Raw genomic sequence first — 22308 nt, 5'->3', positions numbered from 1 at the left:
CCTATGTCTTTTGCTTTTATGTATTTTTATATATTTGTAAGGTGTAAATAATTTTTAAAATATCTCATTTTCATCTTATGTGAATGTGTTTGTTGGTTTTTTGGGTTTTTTTTGTTTGTTTGTTTTTGGTTTTTCAAGACAGGATTTCTCTGTAGCTTTGGAGCCTGTCCTGGAACTAGCTCTTGTAGACCAGGCTGGCCTCGAACTCACAGAGATCCGCCTGCCTCTGCCTCCCCATTGCTGGGATTAAAGGTGTGTGCCACCACCGCCCAGTGTGTATGTGAATTTTTGGCTGCACATTTGTATGTATGCCACATGCGTGCATTGCCAGTTGAGTCCAGAAGGAGGTGGGTATTGGTGTCCCTGACACTGGGGTTGTCAGTGCTGGAACCAAATTTGAGTCCTATGCAAGAGCAGTAGGTTCTCTTAACCTCTGAACCACATCACCAGTTTGTAGGTGGGTTTTCCTGTCTCACAGCTGCTCTCAAACACACTGAAGTTTATATTAATTATAAATACTTGGCCGAGAGCTCAGGCTTATGACTAACTAGCTCTTACAACTTAAATTAATACATTTCTATTAATCTATTTATTTCCACATGAGTTGTGGCTTTGCCTGTCCTCCAGTATGTCTTGCTCCCCCTATGTCTCTTAGTAACTCCTGACTCTGCCCTTTCTTCCCATCATTCTCCTAGTTTGGTTGTGCTGCCCATTCCTGCTTGGCTACTGGCCAATCAGCTTTTTATTAAACCAATTCAAGTGACAAATCTTCACAGTGTACAAAAAAGTTATTCCACAGCACTAATCCTGTTATGATTTTTTTTAATTTTAAGACTATTTCTTTAGTTATAATTGTCAAGAATGAAATATCTGTATTATAGAGTAGAATCAAGAATAATTTTACTTGTGTTGTTTTCCTCGGTCCATTCTGGATTTTATTTTATTTTTCCGTACAAAGGTGTGTAACAAAGATATAAGCTACCTATATTCAAGTAGTCTCACTCAAAATCCAAGTTATTTAAGTAAATTCCATAATTTATAATTTTTAGCAATATTCTTTCTCCCGAAAATTTCATCCAAACCATTAGTTTTAACTTTGAAAAAAATTATAATTATCTAATGGTATTTTCTCATTAAATTCTATTACAAAAATAATATAGAAGGCTGGGAATAGAGTTCAATAGTGTTGTCCAAAATGTATAAGGCACTGTGTTCAGACCCCAGAACAATACACACCCCTAAAATACCAAACTGTGTTTGTATGCATGTGTATATGAGTATATTTTTCTTCTGAAAGTCATTAAATTAAAGGACGTTCCTGTATATCGCCCATTGTCTCAGCCTTGTCACTCTATTTCCATTGATTTATTCTAGATTATACTAGTTTGTTTTTTCCCATATAAGCAGTACCCTTCTATTTCGATAGATTTTACAATGTTTATTGCATATTTAATTCAAATGTACTACTAGGTACCATACAAGTGTAAAAGGTAGAACTGTATTTCAGTAATCCTAGTGAGTGTTTAGTCACAGAGAAACTGAGGCATGCACAGAAAATGACACAGTGGGATAAATTTACTATAACTAACATCAAAATGAATGAACTAGTAAACATTATTAGAGTAATCAGTATTGCCTTATAGGTCACAAGTGCTTTAATGAAAAGTTTTGTCTGGGGTCAGCCGTAACATGAGAGAGGAAGGGGTCAGTCTGCATTGGGGCAAAACACCAAATGCTTGAGTATTCTAGGAAAAGCATGCAGATTCTAACATGTACCCAATAATGGAAATAATAGTGGTACCTTTTATTTTATTAGTATTTTTTTTTTTTTTTGGTTTTTCAAGACAGGGTTTCTCTGTGGCTTTGGAGCCTGTCCTGGAACTAGCTCTGTAGACCAGGCTGGTCTCAAACTCATAGAGATCCGCCTGCCTCTGCCTCCCGAGTGCTGGGATTAAAGGCGTGCGCCACCATCGCCCAGCCTAATAGTGGTACTTTTGTATATAAAAGATAGTTATTTCTAAAACATTGTTAATTTTATGTTCAACTCCAAAGTAATATATAGACTAATATTTGTGAGTGTACTATATGCACCTTCCTCTGAGGGTTAATTTAGGAACTTTAATCTGCATTGTTCAGTCATCACTGTTAGACAGAAGGTTGGGTTTCTCTGTTCCATGTATCTGGAAATCATGGCCATTGAGAAGTGGTGCTCATGGGCGGATTGTGAGTGTGCAGTTTGAGTGAACATATGTATAGCTGAAGCTCTACGTACAGCACAACACAATAGACTTCATTTAATTTCTTATATTTGAACAAATTTATTGATGAAATCCTTCCTATACTGTGAAAAGTTTACACTCATTTAATGTTTTAGAATCTTTAGAGTGAAGGGCTCTTATTACTCTCCGAGAAAATGAGTAGAATTTTGATTCTTTTTCTTAGAATTTTTTTTAAGTAATTGACTAAAGACTATCCGTGTGATCACAAAGCATAAAACTGAACTTTTCTAAATTGGTTCTATACCAAAGAGTAAAATTTTACTTTACTGGAAAGTTTTGCCTAGATGTGGCTACCCTTTTTCTTAGACTAAATGAGAAATACAATAAAATAGCTGCCGTAACAGAAAAGATTTCTGCTTCATGGAGAATGCTGATGAATCATAAAGTCAATGGACGGTCACTTGGAACATTTGGCTTTTCACAGTTTCTTGGAACGTCGCCTTAAATGCTTTTGAAATACAATAAATGTTAAGAAAGACAAACATTTCAGCGTTTCTTGGCATTCTCTTACTTCATTAGTCTTGGGAATGGTGGATCTTATGTGAGTGTTTATATAAAAGGACACTGTTTAGATGTAGTGTAGTGTAAACTACAAGGGGTATTAATGTTGTTTAGTTTCATATCATTTTGTTTTGAACTAAGAGATTCAGTCTGGATTATTATTTTTATAGTAACATGTAAGAAAAAAACATGTAAGAATTTTGGACATCATTGATTAAACATAAAATTCTACAATAGTGAGATAAAATGAGAATAGTAAGCTAATGTTTATGTTCCTTTAAGACATTAGGTGCACTAGTTTAGATTATACACTGCATTGATGGTTTTTAAAAGTATGATCCTATAGGTAATCTTTTTAAGCAAATGAAACTGTTTGGATGCTTTCCCAGAGCAATTGGATTGCCCTCCAGGCGAATCTCTTCAATTCGGTCCCGGATGTAACGAGTGTCATTAGCCTTGCAGAATGTATCATCTGTAATTGAAGATATGCTGTTAAACTGAAAAATAAAAGAAAAAATACTCAGAAATCTAAAATCAACCTTTTGTATTTTATACAGTAGGATTACACAGGATATTTTGCCTAAAATGGAATCTTCTTTTAGAGATAATATTTAAAAAATATTAGTCCACTGTGATGACACTCTCTTTTGCAACCTAAACATATTTTTAAGTGTACCGTATTGCTTTGGATTAACAGTCTACTCATTATTTTTCCAAATTGCTTCTGTCCGGTCCTGTTTGGAATATAAATAGAAACATGCAAGCTAAAGAAACTATCCTATTCCAATGTGTTAACTCAAAGTGATACAGTGTGTTTGAATATTCCTTAAAGAGGTGAAAAGAAGTTGAGATTCTTGTGATGCTGAGATATCAACCTTTGCTCCTTTTCACTTTTTTTCACTTTTGCAATGCCCGCTTGATGCTGTCCTGTAAAATGAGATAAAATGTCTCCAAAAGTACATGTCTGCCACTAGTTGGAAAAAGAAACATAAATCAGAAATTGGAGTTTACTACTATTTTGGAGAAAGAAACGTAAATCAGTGGTCTTCAAATCTGTGTTCGGAGTAACTAGGAGATACATAACACCTGTGTCAGTTGCTGGCCGATTGCCCGGGTTGTTTCGCCTCCATTATTCTGTGCTTCTGTCCCTTCCTTCTGCCTCCACCACACTACAGAAAGCTCGAGAGTAATCCTGGGTCCCAGAAGATTTTGGCATAAAGAAATTGAACTTAGAATTTCTTGGATGATAGAAGTGTCTTTCAGGACTTGGAATTATAATAATGAGGTAACTCATAGTGACCACTCTAGAAAACTGCAATATAGGGATAAGACAAAACAACACATGCTTCATACTGTACCTGCAAAGGGAACAGTGTTATCAGACTGAATCGTGGACTTACGGGGTCTCCATAGACTCAGAGGTATCAGAATTGAATTTTAGAATACTCAGCTGCTGGTGGTGAATTGGTTAGTATTTAGAAAACACTGCACATTATGTGTCACAGGTGTGTCAGCAAAGATACCTCTTGAATTTGGCCTGTTAGAACAGACAACACTATTTCTACTAATGTGGTTGTGGTTCCTTTGTATGTTCCAGTTCTGCTTGGTTATTTATGTGCCTGTTGTTTTCTTCATTTTCCTCATTGTGGTCACCATCAAGGGAATCCCCTCTTCTGGGGATGTCAAAGCAAACAAACCCACAAAACACTACATGGGCATCCCATCTTATGTGGCCTGTCATGCTCAATGGTTTTGCCTTTAACATGTACCTCAGATCCAAGAGTTTCAGTTATATAGACAGTGAATGCCTAATGCTCACCCCTTCTCACCCCAGTCAGGCAGCCTGAGGAATAAGGAGCAGAATATTGCCATAAATAAAAATTAAAAATGTGAATGCTTGGTGATAGAATGCTTGTCTGCTTTAGGTAAGGCCTTGTAGTCAGTCCTCAACTTTACTTAGACTGGGAGGTGCTGAAAGGTGTATTCTGCTTAAACAGACTTTATACTTCCTAGACCGATCGATCTACTTAGTGTACTCTGGATTGGACCTGCAGTTCTTTTTTTTTTTTTTTTTAAATGAGAGTTATTTGTTTATAATGTATACAGTATGCCTGTATGTCTGCCGGCAGGCCAGAAGAGGGCACCAGTTCTCATTTCGAATGATTGTGAGCCAGCCATCTCTCCAGCCCTGGACTTGAAATTCTTATATAGACATTAAGTGGTCACACTGTTTTGGTGTTATAACCATAACTGACATATAAATAAGTTTCTTAAGTAATAAACATGGCCCCATAGTTAAATAAAGCTAGTTATTGTACAAAGAACAGTTGTACCTGAAGGTGAATTACACGGAGACTTTCTGGTAAATTAGGAGGCACAGATTCCAGATCATTATGGTCCAAATAGAGGAAAGAGAGCTTATTCAGTTTCTATTAAAAGAAAAAAAGTTCAATGTCACTGAGGTCTATGCATTCTTCATATTATTCAAATAATATATACTTTAAAAACAGTATTGATGTAGTATGTTTCAATAGTATCAGCTTCGGAGTGGTACTTTGTTGCTTTGATTGTTATTGGGTTTTGGCCTCATGAATAGGGTTTTTGGTTTTTAAAAAATTATGATATCTAATAGCACTCTATTGAATATTCCACATTTTTCTGACATTTATCTCATCCTGGAATACTCAGCCCTTAATATTTGTCTAGAGGGCAGCTGTGTGTTGACTGATAGTTGAATGCTTCAAGTTTTTTGCAACTCCTGAACTTTCCATAGAAGTTTTACATATTCCTAGAAAAATGGCTACTCCTAAGAGATGGTACTTAACAAGATGCCGTTTCCCAAAGCATTTTGCCAAACATGCAATTTAACATGACATATGTTTTCCCGTGAGGGGTTTATGTTGGAATATTCTTTATAATCAGTAACTCATTACTATGTATGATTGCATGCTATGATTTCAGAATGTAACTTTTCTGTGACGTTACTCCTAATTTTTATATGCATCCTGTGCTACCATGTCATATTTTATGATGGGGGGGGTTACCATGTATCTTAAACTACCCTGAAGCTTACCATCCTCCCTCTTCAGCTTTTCAGATATTAGGATTACATCTACTATGCCCCGCCTGCTTCTTCTTTCCTATGCTATTATTTCAATCTTTTATCTTTTTTTAATCTTCAATATTTTATGTATATATGTGCTTGTGTACATAAACCATAGTGCACATATTCGAAGTTAGAGGACAACGCACAGCATTTGATTTTCTGCTTCCTGTTTGACCTGGGGATTGAACTCAGATTGTCAAACTTGACAGCAAGCACCTTACCTACTGAGCCATCTCCCCACCCCTTAATTCTTTCATAAACATTTTCCCTTTACATCATATGGACATCAACTGTCTTTCCGGGACTGCTTTTATTTGAATTATAGTAACTTGATACTGTACTTAGGGTTATTGCAACCATAAGGTATTAAATAAAGTAGACAAATTTATCATTTTCATGCCAATTTGCACAATATTCTTTTTTAAAATCCAGAATATTTAAATCTACCTTTCTTTGTTTACTCTTTCCTTCCTTCCATCCTTCTTTCTTTTTCTGAGATGGGCATGGTTGTCCTACCTTTCCCAGGCTGGCCTTCACCTATTAGTGAAGCAATCTTCTTGCCTTACCTTTCCAAGTAGCTTGGACCACAAGGAATTGCTCTATGTCCTGCTCTAAACATTCTGTCACTGCTAGTTATTCAAAGTCTCCCCTACTTAAATTCATTTCTTTAAATTACAAAATTAAATTTAAAAATGGCGCATGTGTTTTTGTGCACATGTGCATCTGCTTGCAGAGGTCAGACGATAACTCTTGGGAGTCATTTCTCCCCTCCAGGTTGTTGAGGCAGGCTCTTCTTGTGTTTGATGCTGCACCACAGGCTAGGTGGCCCATGAATGTCTATTAATTTTCTTATCTCTTCTTCCCAACTCACTTTAAGAGTTAAAAGATTGGAGATGTGTGATGTGGAACTTGGGTGTTCAGGCTTTGCAGGCTAGTGCCTTTACATGCTGAAGCATTTACCTAGCGCACGAGGTATATTTATATTTTGTTTTTAGAAAGTGTGTCTGCTCTGGTTTTATGTTGTTTGTATTTTGAGACATGGCCTTACAGTATAGACCAGGTTGGCCTTAAACTGAAAGTCCTCCTACTTTTAGCCTCTCATGTGTTGGAACTACAGGTATGTGTACCACTATGTCCATCTTCAAGTCTGCTTTGTAAAGTCAGTAAAGAACCCTTAGTTTCTGAATCCCTTATTTAAAAACAAAACCACCAACATTGCTTATGATATCAACAGCAAATCAATCTTTTGGATATTTTTAATAGTATAAAAATCAGCTTTTTCTCCAAATATCTTTGTATTTACATTTACAAACATTGTTCCTGAATCCAGTTCTAATCAACAGAAAAGTGTGAAGCCTTCAGAATACCAAAAATGCTACTACCTGGCCTGACCCCCAAAGGTTACATTGATTCAGCCTTCTTTTCGAGATTTTCTGGTTGAGCAGTATTATCTTATACCACAAAGGGTATAGATGAGTGTGCAAAAGACACTTCCCTGCCCCTGTTAAGGGTTTGCTTCTTTAGATCATCTTGCCATGTTCTGAAAATGCCTTAACCATACATATTATACAGTTTTATGTAGCTATCAGTTATAAATTTTTAATGATAAATACTGTAAGTACAAAAACAGAAACAAAACTAACAAACCCTATAATGTTGAATATAAAATGTAAGGAAAATATAAGGAAATATAAATATAAGGAAAAAAGAAATATTTTTTATTTGTTTTGTTTTTTAAGACAGGGTTTCTCTGTGAAACAGGCTGAACTGGAACTCGCTCTGTAGACCATGATGTCCTCAAACTCACAAGAGACCAGCCTGCCTCTGTTTCCCGAGTGCTGGGATTAAAGGCCTGTGCCACCACCGACTAGCTAGGAAATATTTTTTAAACAGGCAGTTGTGGATAAATGTCAAACTTGTATAATTACATAAACTAGCGTAAATGAAAATTTCATTAGTTTAGGTTTTTCTATTAGGAATTCTCTTGTGACATTGCCTAAACTGGTCTTCAACTTTAGATCCTCCTGCCTGAGGCTCCTGGGTGGTTGCAATTTCATGTGTGTGAGATCGTGTCTCTTTTGTTGCTGTGCTTGTTGTTGTTGTTGTTGTTTTTATTTTTGAGACAGTGTCTCACTAGATAGCCTGGCTGACTGGAACTTGCTGTGTAGACCATGCTAGCCTTAAAGGCATAGATCTTCTTTCCTCCATCATGCTCCACCATACCTCACATCTTGCCTTTTGAATAAAGTTGTCTTCTGCCAGCAGTAGCTTGAGCATCTCGTGTTTTTGCCTGAGGTTACCTTCTCTGCCCTGCCTAGGGCTGAGAGTGATTATATCATATTTATGGAAGTTCTGGACTGGGGTGATAACTTTTTTCAATTTTCATGAGCATTTCCATTCTTTTGGAATTATTGATTTATTCTTTGAGGAACACTGCTATATTATCTACCAAAGTTAAATATAAAAGATACCAGTTATTCCTGGTTAATAGGAAGAATACAATTTTTTGAAACAATGAGATAATAGTGTTTACTTTTAAATATAAAAAATGTTCCTTTGTATTGACAGAAGACACCCATTTCTATGTCTTTGTATGATACATGTATGGTATACATGTTTTGCTTATTTGATCATGTTTGGTGCTGGGGTGAACTTAGGTCCTCAAGCATGCTAAGCATTCTTTCTACCACGAATTATGCTGCCAGCCCCTCTGCAACACATAAACACACATTAACCCAATGTTCTTTTGTGGAATGTTTGTCTTTTTGTTCCAAGTTCTGAAATATTGATCTGGGTAAATGCCAGCTATAGCTCTCTTCACTTCTTATCTTGTTGAATAGAAATATACCTCAAAAGTAGTAGAGGAGCAGAATGGGAGGAAAATAAGCACCAATTAAAAAATATTATCACTGTGGCAGTGAGATGCCTCCTCTGTCAGCATTCTTGCTACTAAGCTTGATGACCTGCATTCCACGTGTTGGAACTTGATGACCAGAACCCACAAGTGGAAGGAAAAAACAGCTTCCAAAAGTTATCCTTGACCTCTACAGGTATACCTGGTATGTGCACACACACAAAATGAATAAATACCCACAATAAATAAATGTAATAAAAACTTAAAATATCATCACTCACATTGTGTTTTGTCATGCCATGGAATACTTACTTTGAATGTGTTTGCTTTAATCCCTTTACTCTTGATTTTGTTGTACTTAGCATTAAATAAAGTAAGCTTCAGAGGAAGAACTGGAAGTCTTACTAGCTGGTTTTCAGCAAGTGTAAGTTCTTCCAACAGAGAAAGTTTTGAAAAAGTACTATCTTCTATGTCTTCTATCAAATTTCCCGTAAAATCAAGTCTTCTTAAGTTAGCTTGACAGAAATAAATAAAAAATAAGATGTTAGAATCTCATTATGTAGACTGGAGGAAAGTTTCTGTTCAAGGCCCAGGATAGTATTTGCAGTTAGTAACTCAGTCAAATTCATCTTGCAGTATTGGTACTCTAACCTATAGCCTGATACTGTGTAATTCCAGCTATGCTTTCATGAGGTGCTGGAGATTGAACCTGAGGTATTAATAATATGCTGACCACAATACCTTAGTCCAGTTAAATTTTATTAGAAAGCCAAGAAGCTGATTACTAATGATCCGAGAAAAAGTTAAACATGACTGTTTCAGAACCGTTTCTGTTGAATCATCCAAGGAATGTGGTTGCATTTCATGGGGTATTAGTATTTTAAAAAGTTGTTCTCCAGATTTTTTTTTAAAGATTGTTAATTATTATGTACACATGTTTATCTGTGTGTGGGTAAGTCATGTGTGAGTGCAGGTGCCTATGAAGTGTCCAGGCAATGGTATCAAATACCCTGGAGCAGGAGTTGCAGGTAGTTGTAAACTGCCTGATATAGGGTTCTGAGGATCAAACAGAGAGAGCAGCAAATGCTCTTAAACACTGAGCCATTTCTCCAGCTTCCTTTCCAGATATTTTTAAATATGTAGCAAGGTTTAAAAGTTATAAATTAGGTCAGGCAGTGGTGGTTGGTGCATGTCTTTAATCCCAGCACTTGAGAGGCAGAGGCAGACAGATCTTTGAATTCAAGGCCAGTCTGGTCTACAAAGTGAGTTCCAGAACAAGGTCCAGAAACCCTGTCTGGGGAAAAAGAAAAAAGGAAGGAAGGAAGGAAGGAAGGAAGGAAGGAAAGGTTATAAGTTGAAGAAAAGGAACTTTTCCCATGTAATTCTAGCACATGGGAAATGAGATCCCAAGTAGAACAAAACAATAAAAATAAATAAATACATAAATAAATAAACAATAGAAAAGGAAAATAAAAGCCGCTTGTGTATTTATGGTAAAAGTGGAAAAGTGTCTAGTCAGTTGGAGAAGCTTCCTGGTCATGCTGGTACTATGTACTGCCTAAGATAGTGTGTATTTTGAAGTATTGGTCTTAAGATGATACCTATGTTAGATGGAATAGCAAAATCAACAGTAAAGAATTATCACATGGGTGGGAGAGATGGCTCAGAGGTTAAGAGCATTGCCTGCTCTTCCAAAGGTCCTGAGTCCAATTCCCAGCAACCACATGGTGGCTCACAACCATCTGTAATGAGGTCTGGTGCCCTCTTCTGGCCTGCAGGCATACACACAGACAGAATATTGTATAATAAATAAATAAATAAATAAATAAATATTTTTTAAAAAAGGAATGATCACAGAAGTCTGTATAAAAAGAAGATTCTTTTAGTAAGAAAAAGATTGTTTTTTTTGAAGTGTATGTAGTATACGTGAATGCTTCAATAGTGCTGACTTAATATAGCAAGTGAAAAACAGAAATTTGTGCTTTTATATTTTAAACTTACGCATATCTGCAAAATCTTTGGCGGTCAGCTTTTTAATTTTGTTGAATCGTGCATAAAGATAAGCTGATTCCTTTGGCAATGGTGGCACAGCATCAATGTCAACTTCTTCACAGTAGACAGAGCCACTTAAACAGACACACAACAGGCATGTAGGCATTTCTAAGTTAGGAAACAAAATTGTAAGCATAAGCTCATTTGAAAAAATTCATCATCTGATTGTAAAGTTATTGTTATAATGAATTAATGAATGCTGTGATTTGGAAAGGTATGTTACAGAATCATTGGTAAATCAGGAAAGATAGTTGTGATAACCAACTGCTATCTTGTATTGAGCATAATAATTCATCAGAATTTTACATAGTCCATAGTCAACATATTTTATTTACTTATTTTTATTTATTCTTATATTTATTTATTCTTATTGTATGTGTTTGTAAATCTATGGGTGCATACATACCACAGTAGGTTTGTGAAGCTCAGAGAACAACCTGCAGGAGACAGTTCTCTCCTACTGTGTGGATTAAGCTCACATTGTCAGGCTTACCTACTGAGCCATCTTGCTGGCCCCCTTTTTATTTTCTATTTTGCTGTGATTGTCTAATTGCTGACCTCATGGAAGGCTACCTTTCCTCATTTGAATGTTAAAAAAAAAGGGCGGGGCAGTGGTGGCGCACTCCTTTAATCCCAGCACTTGGGAGGCAGAGACAGGCGGATCTCTGTGAGTTTGAGGCCAGCCTGGTCTACAAGAGCTAGTTCCAGGACAGGCTCCAAAGCTACAGAGAAACCCTGCCTCGAAAAACAATGAATAAATAAATAAACAAACAAACAAATAAATGGAGTCTACAGTGCAGAATTTAAGAATTGATTTATCAAGTTTGATGTTTTTCAAGTTTGATGTGTTGAAAACATTTTTCAAATAGATGACAATAGTTATTGACTTTAGAAATCCCAAGTGAGAGGAACAAACCATTAACTTGAAAATCAGTCATTGCTGGAGTTTTATGATCCTACCTTGGAATGTCTCACTTAGAATGTCTTCACTTGGGCTCTTATTTAGATACCCAGAGTGCTTCCTTGGTTGGTCATCCCCTCTCCACTTCTCTTACCTTCAATGCATGAACTTTTAAATTTAAGATGGCAATCTTAGGAGTCATTACAGTGCTATCCTTTGTTCTGGAAATTTAAACTTTTTTTTTTTTTTTTTTTGGTTTTGGTTTTTCTAGACAGGGTTTCTCTGTGGTTTTGGAAGCCTGTCCTGGAACTAGCTCTTGTAGACCAGGCTGGTCTCGAACTCACAGAGATCCGCCTGCCTCTGCCTCCCAAGTGCTGGGATTAAAGGCGTGCGCCACCACCACCCGGCTGAAATTTAAACTTTTTAAAAGAAATCTGAACATTTTGAATTAACTTTTTAAATATTTATTATTTTATGCGTATGAATGTTTTACTTGTATGCATGTATGTGCACCACACATGTTTGGTGCCTAAAAAGATCAGAAGGACTTCAAACCCCTCTAGGCACTGCAATTACACATATTTGTAAGCCACCATGTGGGTGCTGGCAATTGAATCTGGGTCCCTTTGGAAGAGAAACTTGTGCTCTTAATCACTGAGTTTTCTCTCCAGACCCTAGAGTAAACTTTTAAATATGATATCAGGAATAAGCAAGATTCTTTATTCTGTTGGTGTTTTCAATATTACTTTTGGAAACTTTATTTTTCTTAATTGAATTACCAACACATTGCCAGCAACTACTTGGCCATATAATAAAAGCCTGGTATAGTACTCTAATATGTTCTTTTAGTTGTCTTACCATTATTTATTGGGGGGGGGAGGATGTACCATGGCATGTTTATGGAGGTCAGAGAACACCTAGGAGGAGCCATTTTTTTCCTTCCAGGATAAGTTGCAGGGATAGGACATAGGCTCTCAAGCTTGTTGGAAAGTACTAATCCAGAACATTGATCCTCCATTGATCATTTTATTTTATTTTTATTTTATTTTATTTTTTTGTTTTTTCAGACAGGGTTTCTCTGTAGCTTTGGAGCCTGTCCTGGAACTAGCTCTTGTAGACCAGGCTGACCTCGAACTCACAGAAATCCACCTGCCTCTTCCTCCCGGGTGCCGGGATTAAAAGTGTGCTCCATACTGCCTGGCTTGCTGGGTTATTCTAACAGCAGCATTGTGTATCTTGCATCTGCAGGATCTCTTGTTAACAATTTCCTTTGTGTTTAATTTAGTCTCACCTTTTCCTTCATATCTAACACCCACCTCCATATACATATGCACATTCACACTATATAGCCTAGGATATAAAATAAGCTGTCCCATCTAGATATGTGTAAGTAGTCTATAGTGTTTACATGATAAATCACCTAATGTATAGTATAAAACGCAATGTAGCCCTGTGTCTGTTTTGCAGTACTTTAAAAAAGATTTTGTGTGTATTATGTTTGCATACACACACATGTGACTACAGAAGTGGAGATCAGATGACAAATTGGGGTGTTGGTTATCTTCCTCCATTACACGGATCCTGAGAATCAAATTCAGGTTATTAGACTTGGTGTTGGTGCCTTTCCTGCTGAACCATCTCACTAGCCCAATTTTTGTCTTTAAGCAATGCATGACTGCTTCTGATTTGCTTTTCTTTAACTTCAAGGTTTATAATCGAAATACTACATTTAAGATTTAGTTGCATTAGATTTTTATTTTCTTTACTATGTTATGAATTCACAATATAATTAACTGTTTTAATGCTTATATTTCTATTGTTTTTATAAGTTTGTCTTTACTGACTTTATTTACATGTGGTTTTTTGCTTATATGAAACAATATTCTGAAAATTAAGACTACATAAAAATTATATACTCACAACTAGAACTTTATCACATCCCAATTCTCCCTCACTTCTACTCATGATTTCACTTATTTCCTTGATGTAACTGGCCTTAAATTTCCAAATTTAATCCAGAGCCTCACGCATATTAGGCAAGTGCTCTACCACTTAGCCAAATCTTTAATCCTTCTCAGTTTTTAGAAAATTCCCTCTTCTGTGTTTCTTTTAACATAAATTAACATCTGTATGTAAGCTGTTTAATAAAAAAGTATTTTTATTAAAATTTTCTTTTATAAAATCATATATATATGCATATATATACATATACATACATATATTGGGTTTTTTTTTTTTTGGTTTTTCGAGACAGGGTTTCTCTGTGGCTTTGGAGCCTGTCCTGGAACTAGCTCTGTAGACCAGGGTGGTCTCGAACTCACGGAGATCCGCCTGCCTCTGCCTCCCGAGTGCTGGGATTAAAGCCGTGCGCCACCATCGCCCGGCCATATATTGGTTTTTCAAGACAGGGTTTTTCTGTAGCTTTGAAGACTGTCCTGGAACTAGTTTATGTAGACCAGACTGGCCTCGAACTCAGAGATCTGCCTGCCTTTGCCTCCCGAGTGCTGGGATTAAAGGTGTGTGCCACCACCGCCCGGCTATAAAATGATATTTTTTTATATGAAGGCAACGTGTTAGAAATAGTCTGTTATGGTTTCCTTTTTTTGCATACTTGTATTCTGGACATCACTCCATGTTCTTATAGGTCTTCTTCACTTTTTTGTTTGTTCTTTTATTTTGCTTTATTTTATTTATTTTTTTTGAGATAGTCTGGCTGGCTTGAAATGCTGTATAATCAAATATGAGCTTGAATTTATGATCCTCTTACTTTTACATTTCATATTTCTGAAATTGCAAGGATTTACTACTGTGAACAGTAGTGGATGCTGGGGATCAAACCCAAGGTTTCCTGAATGTTAAGGTAGCACTTTATTAGCTGAGCTACAGCCCTAGCCTTTCCTTGTTCTTTTTATAACAGCATTGTATTCCTTGGGGGTGGCTGTGCCATCATTTGTTCATTGTTTGGGCTGTTGAGTTATTTGTAGTATTTTGTAATTGCCAATAGTACTTTAGTGTTTTACATTTGTATTTTTTATTTTGGATATGGGTCTTCAGAGTAAAATTTATAAAATGCGTTGAAAAGTAAATATAGGGCTTAGGATGTAGCTCAGTAGCAGTGCTTTCCTTTGCACACGATTGGCCTTGATTTTGATCTCAAGCATTGCTCGCTCCCTAAAAAAAGTAACAAGTAAATCTATTTTAGTTTGTTAGATACTGTCACATTCCTGTCTAGAAGTGTTGTATTAATTCACATTTCTTCTTGCAGTATATTCAAATATTTGTTATTATACAATCTTGATCATGTTATATGTTGATAATTTGTCTTCAATTTTTAAAATCAGGTTAAGGATGGAATTTCAGTGTAATTTTCATTTTTATTTTTTTTAAATATTTATTTATTATGTATACAATATTCTGCAGGCCAGAAGAGGGCACCAGACCTCATTACAGATGGTTGTGAGCCACCATGTGGTTGCTGGGAAGGGACCTTTGGAAGGGCAGGCAATGCTCTTAACCACTGAGCCAGACCCCTCATTTTTATTTTTTAACTAAAAGTGAGATTGAACATCTTTTCATGTATTTAGTGTCACTTTAAAGTCATTTTGTTAATAGTCTTCCAAATATATTCTTATTAAAAATTAAAAATATTGTTTATTTTTCTGCTTTGTGTATATTTGCATGAACAATGGTTCTTGCTATGATGTAAAAGTTTTTTCTTGGGGCTGGAGAGATGACTCAGTCAGTGGTTAAGAGCACTGACTGCTCTTCCAGAGGACCCGAGTTCAGTGCCCAGGACCCACATGGCATCTCGCAACTGTCTGTAACTCCAGTTCCAGGGGATCCAAAACCCATGGCAAAACACTAATGTACATAAAATAAAATTGAAAAAAAAGTTTTTTATTTTCTGTAGTTTTATGAAGTAATTTTTAAAATGTTTTTTGTTGAAATTTCTGGGTTTTGAGCCATCCCACTCCCAAACTGTCTGCTACTACTTGTAAGACTTCGTCTTGTATGTTTGTTTGTTTGTTTGTTTGTTTGGTTGGTTGGTTGGTTGGTTTTTCGAGATAGGGTTTCTCTGCAGTTTGGAGCCTCTCCTAGAACTAGCTCTTCTACACCAGGCTGGCCTCAAACTCATAGAGATCCACCTGCCTCTGCCTCCTGAGTGCTGGGATTAAAGGTGTGTGCCACCACCACCCAGCTTGTTTATTTGTTTTTTAAGATTCTTTTCATTTTTTACGTACATTGAGTTTTGCTTGAATGTATGTCTGTGTGAGGGTGCCAGATCCCTTGGAACTGGAGTTACAGGCAGTTGTGAACTGCCATGTGGGTGCTGGGAATTGAACCTGTTTCCTTTCGAAGAACAGCCAGTGCTTTTAACTGCTGAGCCATCACTCCAGTCCCATCTTGTTTGTTTAGATCCTTGGTCATGGTTATGTTTATTTTTCTTTTTATGAAAATGGATCTAATTTATCTCCCTCCAAATGGCTATCTAGTTCTCCTACACTCAATTATTTAAAATTTTCTCCCTCAGTGGTTGAGTGCTTGAGTACTTTTTCTTGCTTTAATTATATACTAAATGTCTTTGTGTTTCTGTTTGTGTCTACTCTTTGATTCTGTGTCCACAGTCTTTGTTCTTCTACTAGTATCCCCAACATGTTAAATGTGTTTTGTATGGCACTGTTCAGTGTTTCCACAACTGTACTCTCGTTGTTCCTTTATGTATCTATAAGCATTTTAGAATCCACTTCCCTAGCATTATTGAAAATTTAGTAATTTTAGTGGGGTTGTCTTTTTTTTCTGAATTTAGAGAATAATGATATTTTATGATAATGAGGCATTCTTTCCAAGAAAAGGAATCTTTTCGATTATTTAAGTCCATTTTTACTAAAATACTTGCCAGACTTTGAGGATGTGTTTTCTGTTTTAGTTCATTTTAACTTTATTTTACAAGACAGGAGCTGGTGTGGGTGGATTTTTTTCATGCTTTCATGTGAAACCATGTTATGTTATTTAACAAGAATAAATCAAATATAAGAACTGTACAGTATGGCTTGTAGCTTGTTCTTTTGCAGTAATATTCCTGTTATTTTAATTGAAGCAGACATTGTAGATATTTATATAGAGTCATGTTTCTCTACTTTGCATTTCCTTGCTTGCTGCTTTCTAAAGTGCTATTCATTGAATTTAAGGCTTCGCACAGTATGCCTCCACATCCCTGGGTTCCCCAAGTGTCTTGAAGATAATAATTGATTGTATTATATTGGTTGTAAGTCTATTGGTTGTACTTAAAAAATAACCTTTAATTCTTTCTTGAATTGATTTGTTTTTGTGGCAAGGCCTGTTATGTACTCTTTGCTAACCTGAAACTTGCTACATAAACAGACTGACTTAGAACTCATTGAGGTCTCTCTGTTTTGCCTCCAAAATGCTGGGATTAATAAATCCACCATGCCAGGCTTTTGAATTTATTTTTTATGTGAACAAAAATAAACGTTTTCTAAATGGATAGGTTTAGACAAATTGCTGAATGTTCTTGAATGTTTTCTAGTCCACAGTTTTCCCTCACAGTGTACAATGGTAGATAATGAGCACGTCCGATGTAGCCATAATGACTTTACCATTGAAGAGGAAATTTCAGTATATATGCCTTGAGACAACTTTTGATTACAACAAGGAATAAAATGTCTTTGTATGTATCTTTTAAAAGATGCTTTTCAAAAATAGTAGATGGCCAGCTGGTGTTGGTGCCAGCACTCGGGAGGCAGAGGCAGGCAGATCTCTGAGTTCGAGCCCAGCCTGGTCTACAAGAGCTTGTTTCAGGACAACTAGGGCTATTACACAGAGAAACCCTGTCTTCAGAAAACAAAACAAAAAGACAAAACTACTAGATGATAGATTGTTCATACTTACCATCATTTTCTTTCTTGGTGGGTAATGATGGTACAACCTCATCTTTTTGTAACTGGGGACTTTTTTCATCAGGAATTATCATGGTTTCCTTTTCCTATTGTAAAATTAGAAATTTGTTATCAGGTGTAATAAGACAGGAATCTGCCTGTAAACTGGAAGGATCACAAGCATTCCTCATAGTCATTGGTAAATGTATTTCATCAAGATTTTGTTTTATATGTGTATGTCTGTATATATAAGTATGTATATATGTATTCATGTTATATGTATGTGACATACATATTAAACAAAGGACAACTTGTAGAAGTTAGTTCTCTCCACTATATGGGCCTAGGGGTTTTATGGCTGCAAGAGACTGTATGTGACAAGCTATCTCAGCCCTCCATTAAGATTTTATACATAATTCCATTTCATTATTCATTAAATTACACTGTCATTACTCTAGGTAGGATGGATATGCACTCCTGAGTAAGAGAATCAGCTTTTTTTGTTTTCATGGACTGAACTCAATATTTGATAAATATTTAATATATTGAATTTCTAGGTGTGAGGTTAGGAGATAGTTCTCTGAATGTGAATGAAAGTTTTTCATATGTGGAACTATTCTTTATCATTCTTTATATGAACTGATTTCCTCTTCTCGGTGTCAATCTTTCTGAGCAACAGCATAGCTGTAGAACATAAAGTACTGAATAAATTCTTCTGGCATCCTGCCTTGGCCTTAGGATGGATCCTTTTATCCTGCTTCTTTACCTGATCAGGCCATTGGTATAGGCTGTTAACACTGTATAACTGGGGATTGTCATCTCATCTCTGTCCTCTTTCCAGAGAATGTGTTTTCTGCTAGTAGACTATAATTTATTATATGGGTACTATTCCCTCTACCTTCCCCGCTTGCTCCATGTTTTCTCTGTGGGCTCCTGACCTTGCCGTTAACCCTCATTTTCCCATCTGTGCACTGCCTAAACATCACTCTACCCCATTGAGTTCTCCACTTCACACAAATATTGGCCCACACGTTTATATTGATGGAAAACTGCTTAAAGCTCCATGTAGTTAAGCAGAAAGCTCTAAGGTTTAAGGAATTTTGAAAGTATCTTGCAGTTAGTTGATAGACTCAGATCATTCCAGTAAGACAATAGGTTATAACCTTTTTGGTTTTGTTTGATTTTTAATTTGAAACTGTTGATACAGAAATTTGTCTGTTTTGTCATAACCGTAGGTAGAAATAATACTAGCATCTTAACTCATTCCTTTGGAAAAAAGAAACTGTAGCATTAACATTAGCTCATTGTGAGTTAGGAGGGGAAAGCATTTGGACTGGTTAATCTTAAAATCTTAACTCTCTGATTTGTGGTAAAAAAGAACTTTTAAAGCAATGAATATTATTAAGTATCTGACTCTAATTTTCCAGTGTATGTGTGCATCACACACAGTGGGCAGCATATAGTTTTATGCTATGTTAACTTCCTTCTCCTCCCAGTATTTCTGTATACCCAGAAAAAAACCACAAGTAATTGCTTTGCTTTGAAGGTTGTATCATTGTGGTATAAAAACCATAACTCAGTGGCATGTCATTACAGATCTTTGGTATAAATCAGTAGAGTCTAAACTTAAATGTGGTTAAAAACAAATCCCCATAATAATTGTAGTTTTTTACTTGTTGGTATTCTATGTAATTGGCATGCATAACCAATAAATATTTTTATGTTTACTTCCTTGGACTGTATTTTTCTGAATTCTGTAAACATAAGCTGATAATTTATATTTTCTTAATTTATTTCTGAGGCAATATAACATGCAGCTATAGGATATTATGTAGCATTATTTAGCATAAATTGCTGCTATCAGAGTCTTAATGTTTTAAATTTTAATTTTTTATTTCTCTAGCTACTTTTTGTTTACCATTTGGTACTACTTGTTAATTGAAGAATCAAGTATATCTGAAAAATACAATTATTTTAAATATTAAAATGCCTTTCTCCTTTCCTTATCAAATATTGAAATTAAGGGAAGATATGCATTTAAATGAGTATCATTTTAGAATATAAATTTAAAGTAGAAATAAAATACCTTAGTATTTTTTCCATGCAGGTGTTTATCTTCATAGTCCTGGCTAAATTTTGTTTCTTCCAAATGATCTGTTCCATACTCATAGTTAATATGTGAGTCGAGTTGAGTTTGTGGTGCTGGCTGTGTCAGAGGCACCAGCAGTAGCAGGAGAAGTGTAGAATGCACAGTCTTCATTTCAGCAAACTCACAGCGACTGGAAGTAACTAGTGACCTGATAGCTGTGGAACAAAAGCTCTTTTTTCCCCCCTGGAAATAAAACTGCAGACTATCGAAGCAATATTTAAAAGCTTGGAGAATATTTTGGCACTGTGTATGCAGTAGGGGATAGAGAACAACTATTTAACCCTTAGCGGTTCTTAATTAGATACTAACAGTTTTTTATGTGCCAGTGAAGATTCTGAAAAATTCAGAAAGTAGTTTTATTTCTTACCTATCAAGAAATTTAAGAATTATTGCTAGGTTTACTAACAATCGAATGCCTTGAATAGGGGTATTTGTATGCAGTCAAAGTCTTCTTGGGATACCGGCAATATAAATGGTTAACACAAAGATCCATGATCCTGTGTCATGTGGAGTTAAAAATATCATATTTCAACATTGCTGCTTTAAAGGAACTCTTGATCCATATTGAGGTAAAAGAAGCAGTCTGAGGCAAGGATTAAAACTTAAACCTTAAGTTTAACATCATAAAAAGTAGACAGTAACACTTTTAAGTGGTGTATAATAAAAGTTTCTCTAGTTTTGTAAATGTAGCGGGTTATCTTGTTTAATTAGTAATCTTGCCTTTTAAAGCTTAAACTATGAACAGTGCAGCAGTACCACTGCAGACTAGGGTCACATAAACTTTAAGGGAGGAACTTTGGAGAATGTCCTGGAAAGATTCTTTGAGGTTCACCAGTGATCTTTAACTGCTGAGTACACGTTTCAGACAGCTTTTAAGTACACACAGTCGCTGAGAGGTGCTGATGCTGCACTGCAGATGCCAGTCTGTCAGATAGCCAGGGTTTGAAATCTCAAAATAAAATGGGTTTGTAACTTCCAGTTCTTATTTACATCAATGTTAAAGTTATAAAATGATATGAAAGTATTGCTGAAAATTAATTATTCAAGGAAAATTAAACACTACAAATGACTTTACATTTATTAAGACTTTTAGAATCACACTTTAACACACAGTATTTAAATTAATATGTGAGAAACAAGCCTACCGTAGTCACTGGTTGAAGTCCTGTGTGGTTTTCTTCAATAGGTGCTCATGCCTGTGCATTAGTCCCAAGTGGGAGGGTGAAGGAGCAACGCTGTGGAATGGTTTCCAACTGCTGAATAAAGTTTCAGGGCCCAACAGCTTAAATTCCATGTGGTGGAATCCAACAGCAGATCCCATGTGGTGCATATCTTTGCCAGCATTCCTCCTCTGGGGTGAAATGCAGGGTGTTGTATGAGAGAATGTGCTGAAGATGTTTGAAACTGCGGCACCAGGGCTGGCTGCTGCAGCACACTGGAGTCCCGATCTCTTTTACCTTGTATATTAAGCACTAATCTTTTAGCGAATATTAGTTTATAGAAATGATATATTTTTTAAATCATACTTTTGTTTCTGTGCTTTTCTGGTATATAAAACACTTTTGAAAAATGGACCACCAAACCAGTCTTTGTTGTTAATTCAATGAAAACTAAGGATTTTGTTCTCCTACTATAATTAGCACATTAGAAATTTATATGTAAAGTAAGTTTTAACCCAAATTATTTTTAAGTTTTGTCCTTTAGTTTTTAATTCCTTTATTTTAGTTCATAAGAGTGGGAAAACAGCCAGACATTGTGGTCTACACCTTTAATACCAACGCTTGTGAGGCAGAGGCAGGCGGATGGATATCTGTGAATTCGAGGCTGGCCGGTCTACCCAGTGAGAGTAGTACTCTGTTCTGTACTAAGTTCCACAATCCAAGATAGCCAGAGTTACATAGTGAGATGCTTGTTGCAAAACAAAACAAACAAACAAAAAAAGGAGTGTGGAAATAGTTTTTAAAAATAAGTTTGATTTTATAAATTTGTAATAGCAAAAATTTTTACTGAATGAAACTTTATATTAAATTTAATTTTGAAAAACTAAAGTAGAGGCTGATGAGTTTAGTGGTCCACACCTTTAATCCCAGCGCTTGGGAGGTAGAGGCAGGAAGATCTCTGTTAGTTTGTTCTATACTGCAAGTTCCAGGCCAACGAGAGCTATATAATGAAACTGTGTCTTAAAAAAACAGAACTATAAAGTAATAGTGTAGATATGATCCAGGCATCTTTAAAGGGACCTACCTAGGCCCTCTGAATGTGGGTGACAGATGTGTAACTTTGTCTTTTTGTAGGCCCCCTGTCAGTGGGACCAGGATTTATCCCTGGTGCATGAACTGGCTTTTTGGAGCCCATTCCCTATGGTGGAATATTGTACTCAGCCTCCATATAGGGGGGAGAGGATTGGTCCTGCCTCAACTTGATATGCCAGATTTTGTTGACTCCCCATGGGAGGCTTAAGGCTCTCTCTCAGAGGAGTGGATAGAGGCAGGAGGAAGTGGGAGGAGGGGGGAAATGTAGTTAATATGTAAAATGAATTTAACATTTAAAGACTTAACCTAAAGAAAAA

General features: G+C 36.1%; 2 protein-coding genes across 3 annotated transcripts in view; one reads left to right on the top strand and one right to left on the bottom strand.

The window, feature by feature from the left end:
- LOC121434066 (centromere protein P-like) overlaps positions 1 to 22308 on the top strand; it is a 190271-nt gene that overhangs the window by 37181 nt on the left and 130782 nt on the right. The window lies entirely within an intron of this gene.
- LOC121434065 (mimecan) lies at positions 1940 to 20988 on the bottom strand. 2 transcript variants are annotated; one of them, XM_041632858.1, is made up of 7 exons: positions 20885 to 20988; positions 19677 to 19894; positions 17604 to 17697; positions 10742 to 10900; positions 9053 to 9255; positions 5114 to 5209; positions 1940 to 3277 (listed from the first exon to the last, which is right to left on the bottom strand). In XM_041632858.1, the coding sequence occupies exons 2-7, from the start codon at positions 19848 to 19850 to the stop codon at positions 3107 to 3109; spliced, it is 897 nt and encodes a 298-aa protein (XP_041488792.1). In that variant the 5' UTR covers positions 19851 to 19894; positions 20885 to 20988; the 3' UTR covers positions 1940 to 3106. The 2 variants fall into 2 exon arrangements, with proteins under 2 accessions (XP_041488792.1, XP_041488794.1); XM_041632860.1 differs by having other exon boundaries at positions 3128 to 3252.

This window comes from Microtus oregoni, unplaced genomic scaffold (genome assembly GCF_018167655.1).
Source record: "Microtus oregoni isolate MIOR12 unplaced genomic scaffold, Mior012 000042F_ref0000377, whole genome shotgun sequence".
Lineage (NCBI taxonomy): Eukaryota > Metazoa > Chordata > Mammalia > Rodentia > Cricetidae > Microtus > Microtus oregoni.
This window is presented reverse-complemented; position numbering and strand designations above follow the sequence as displayed.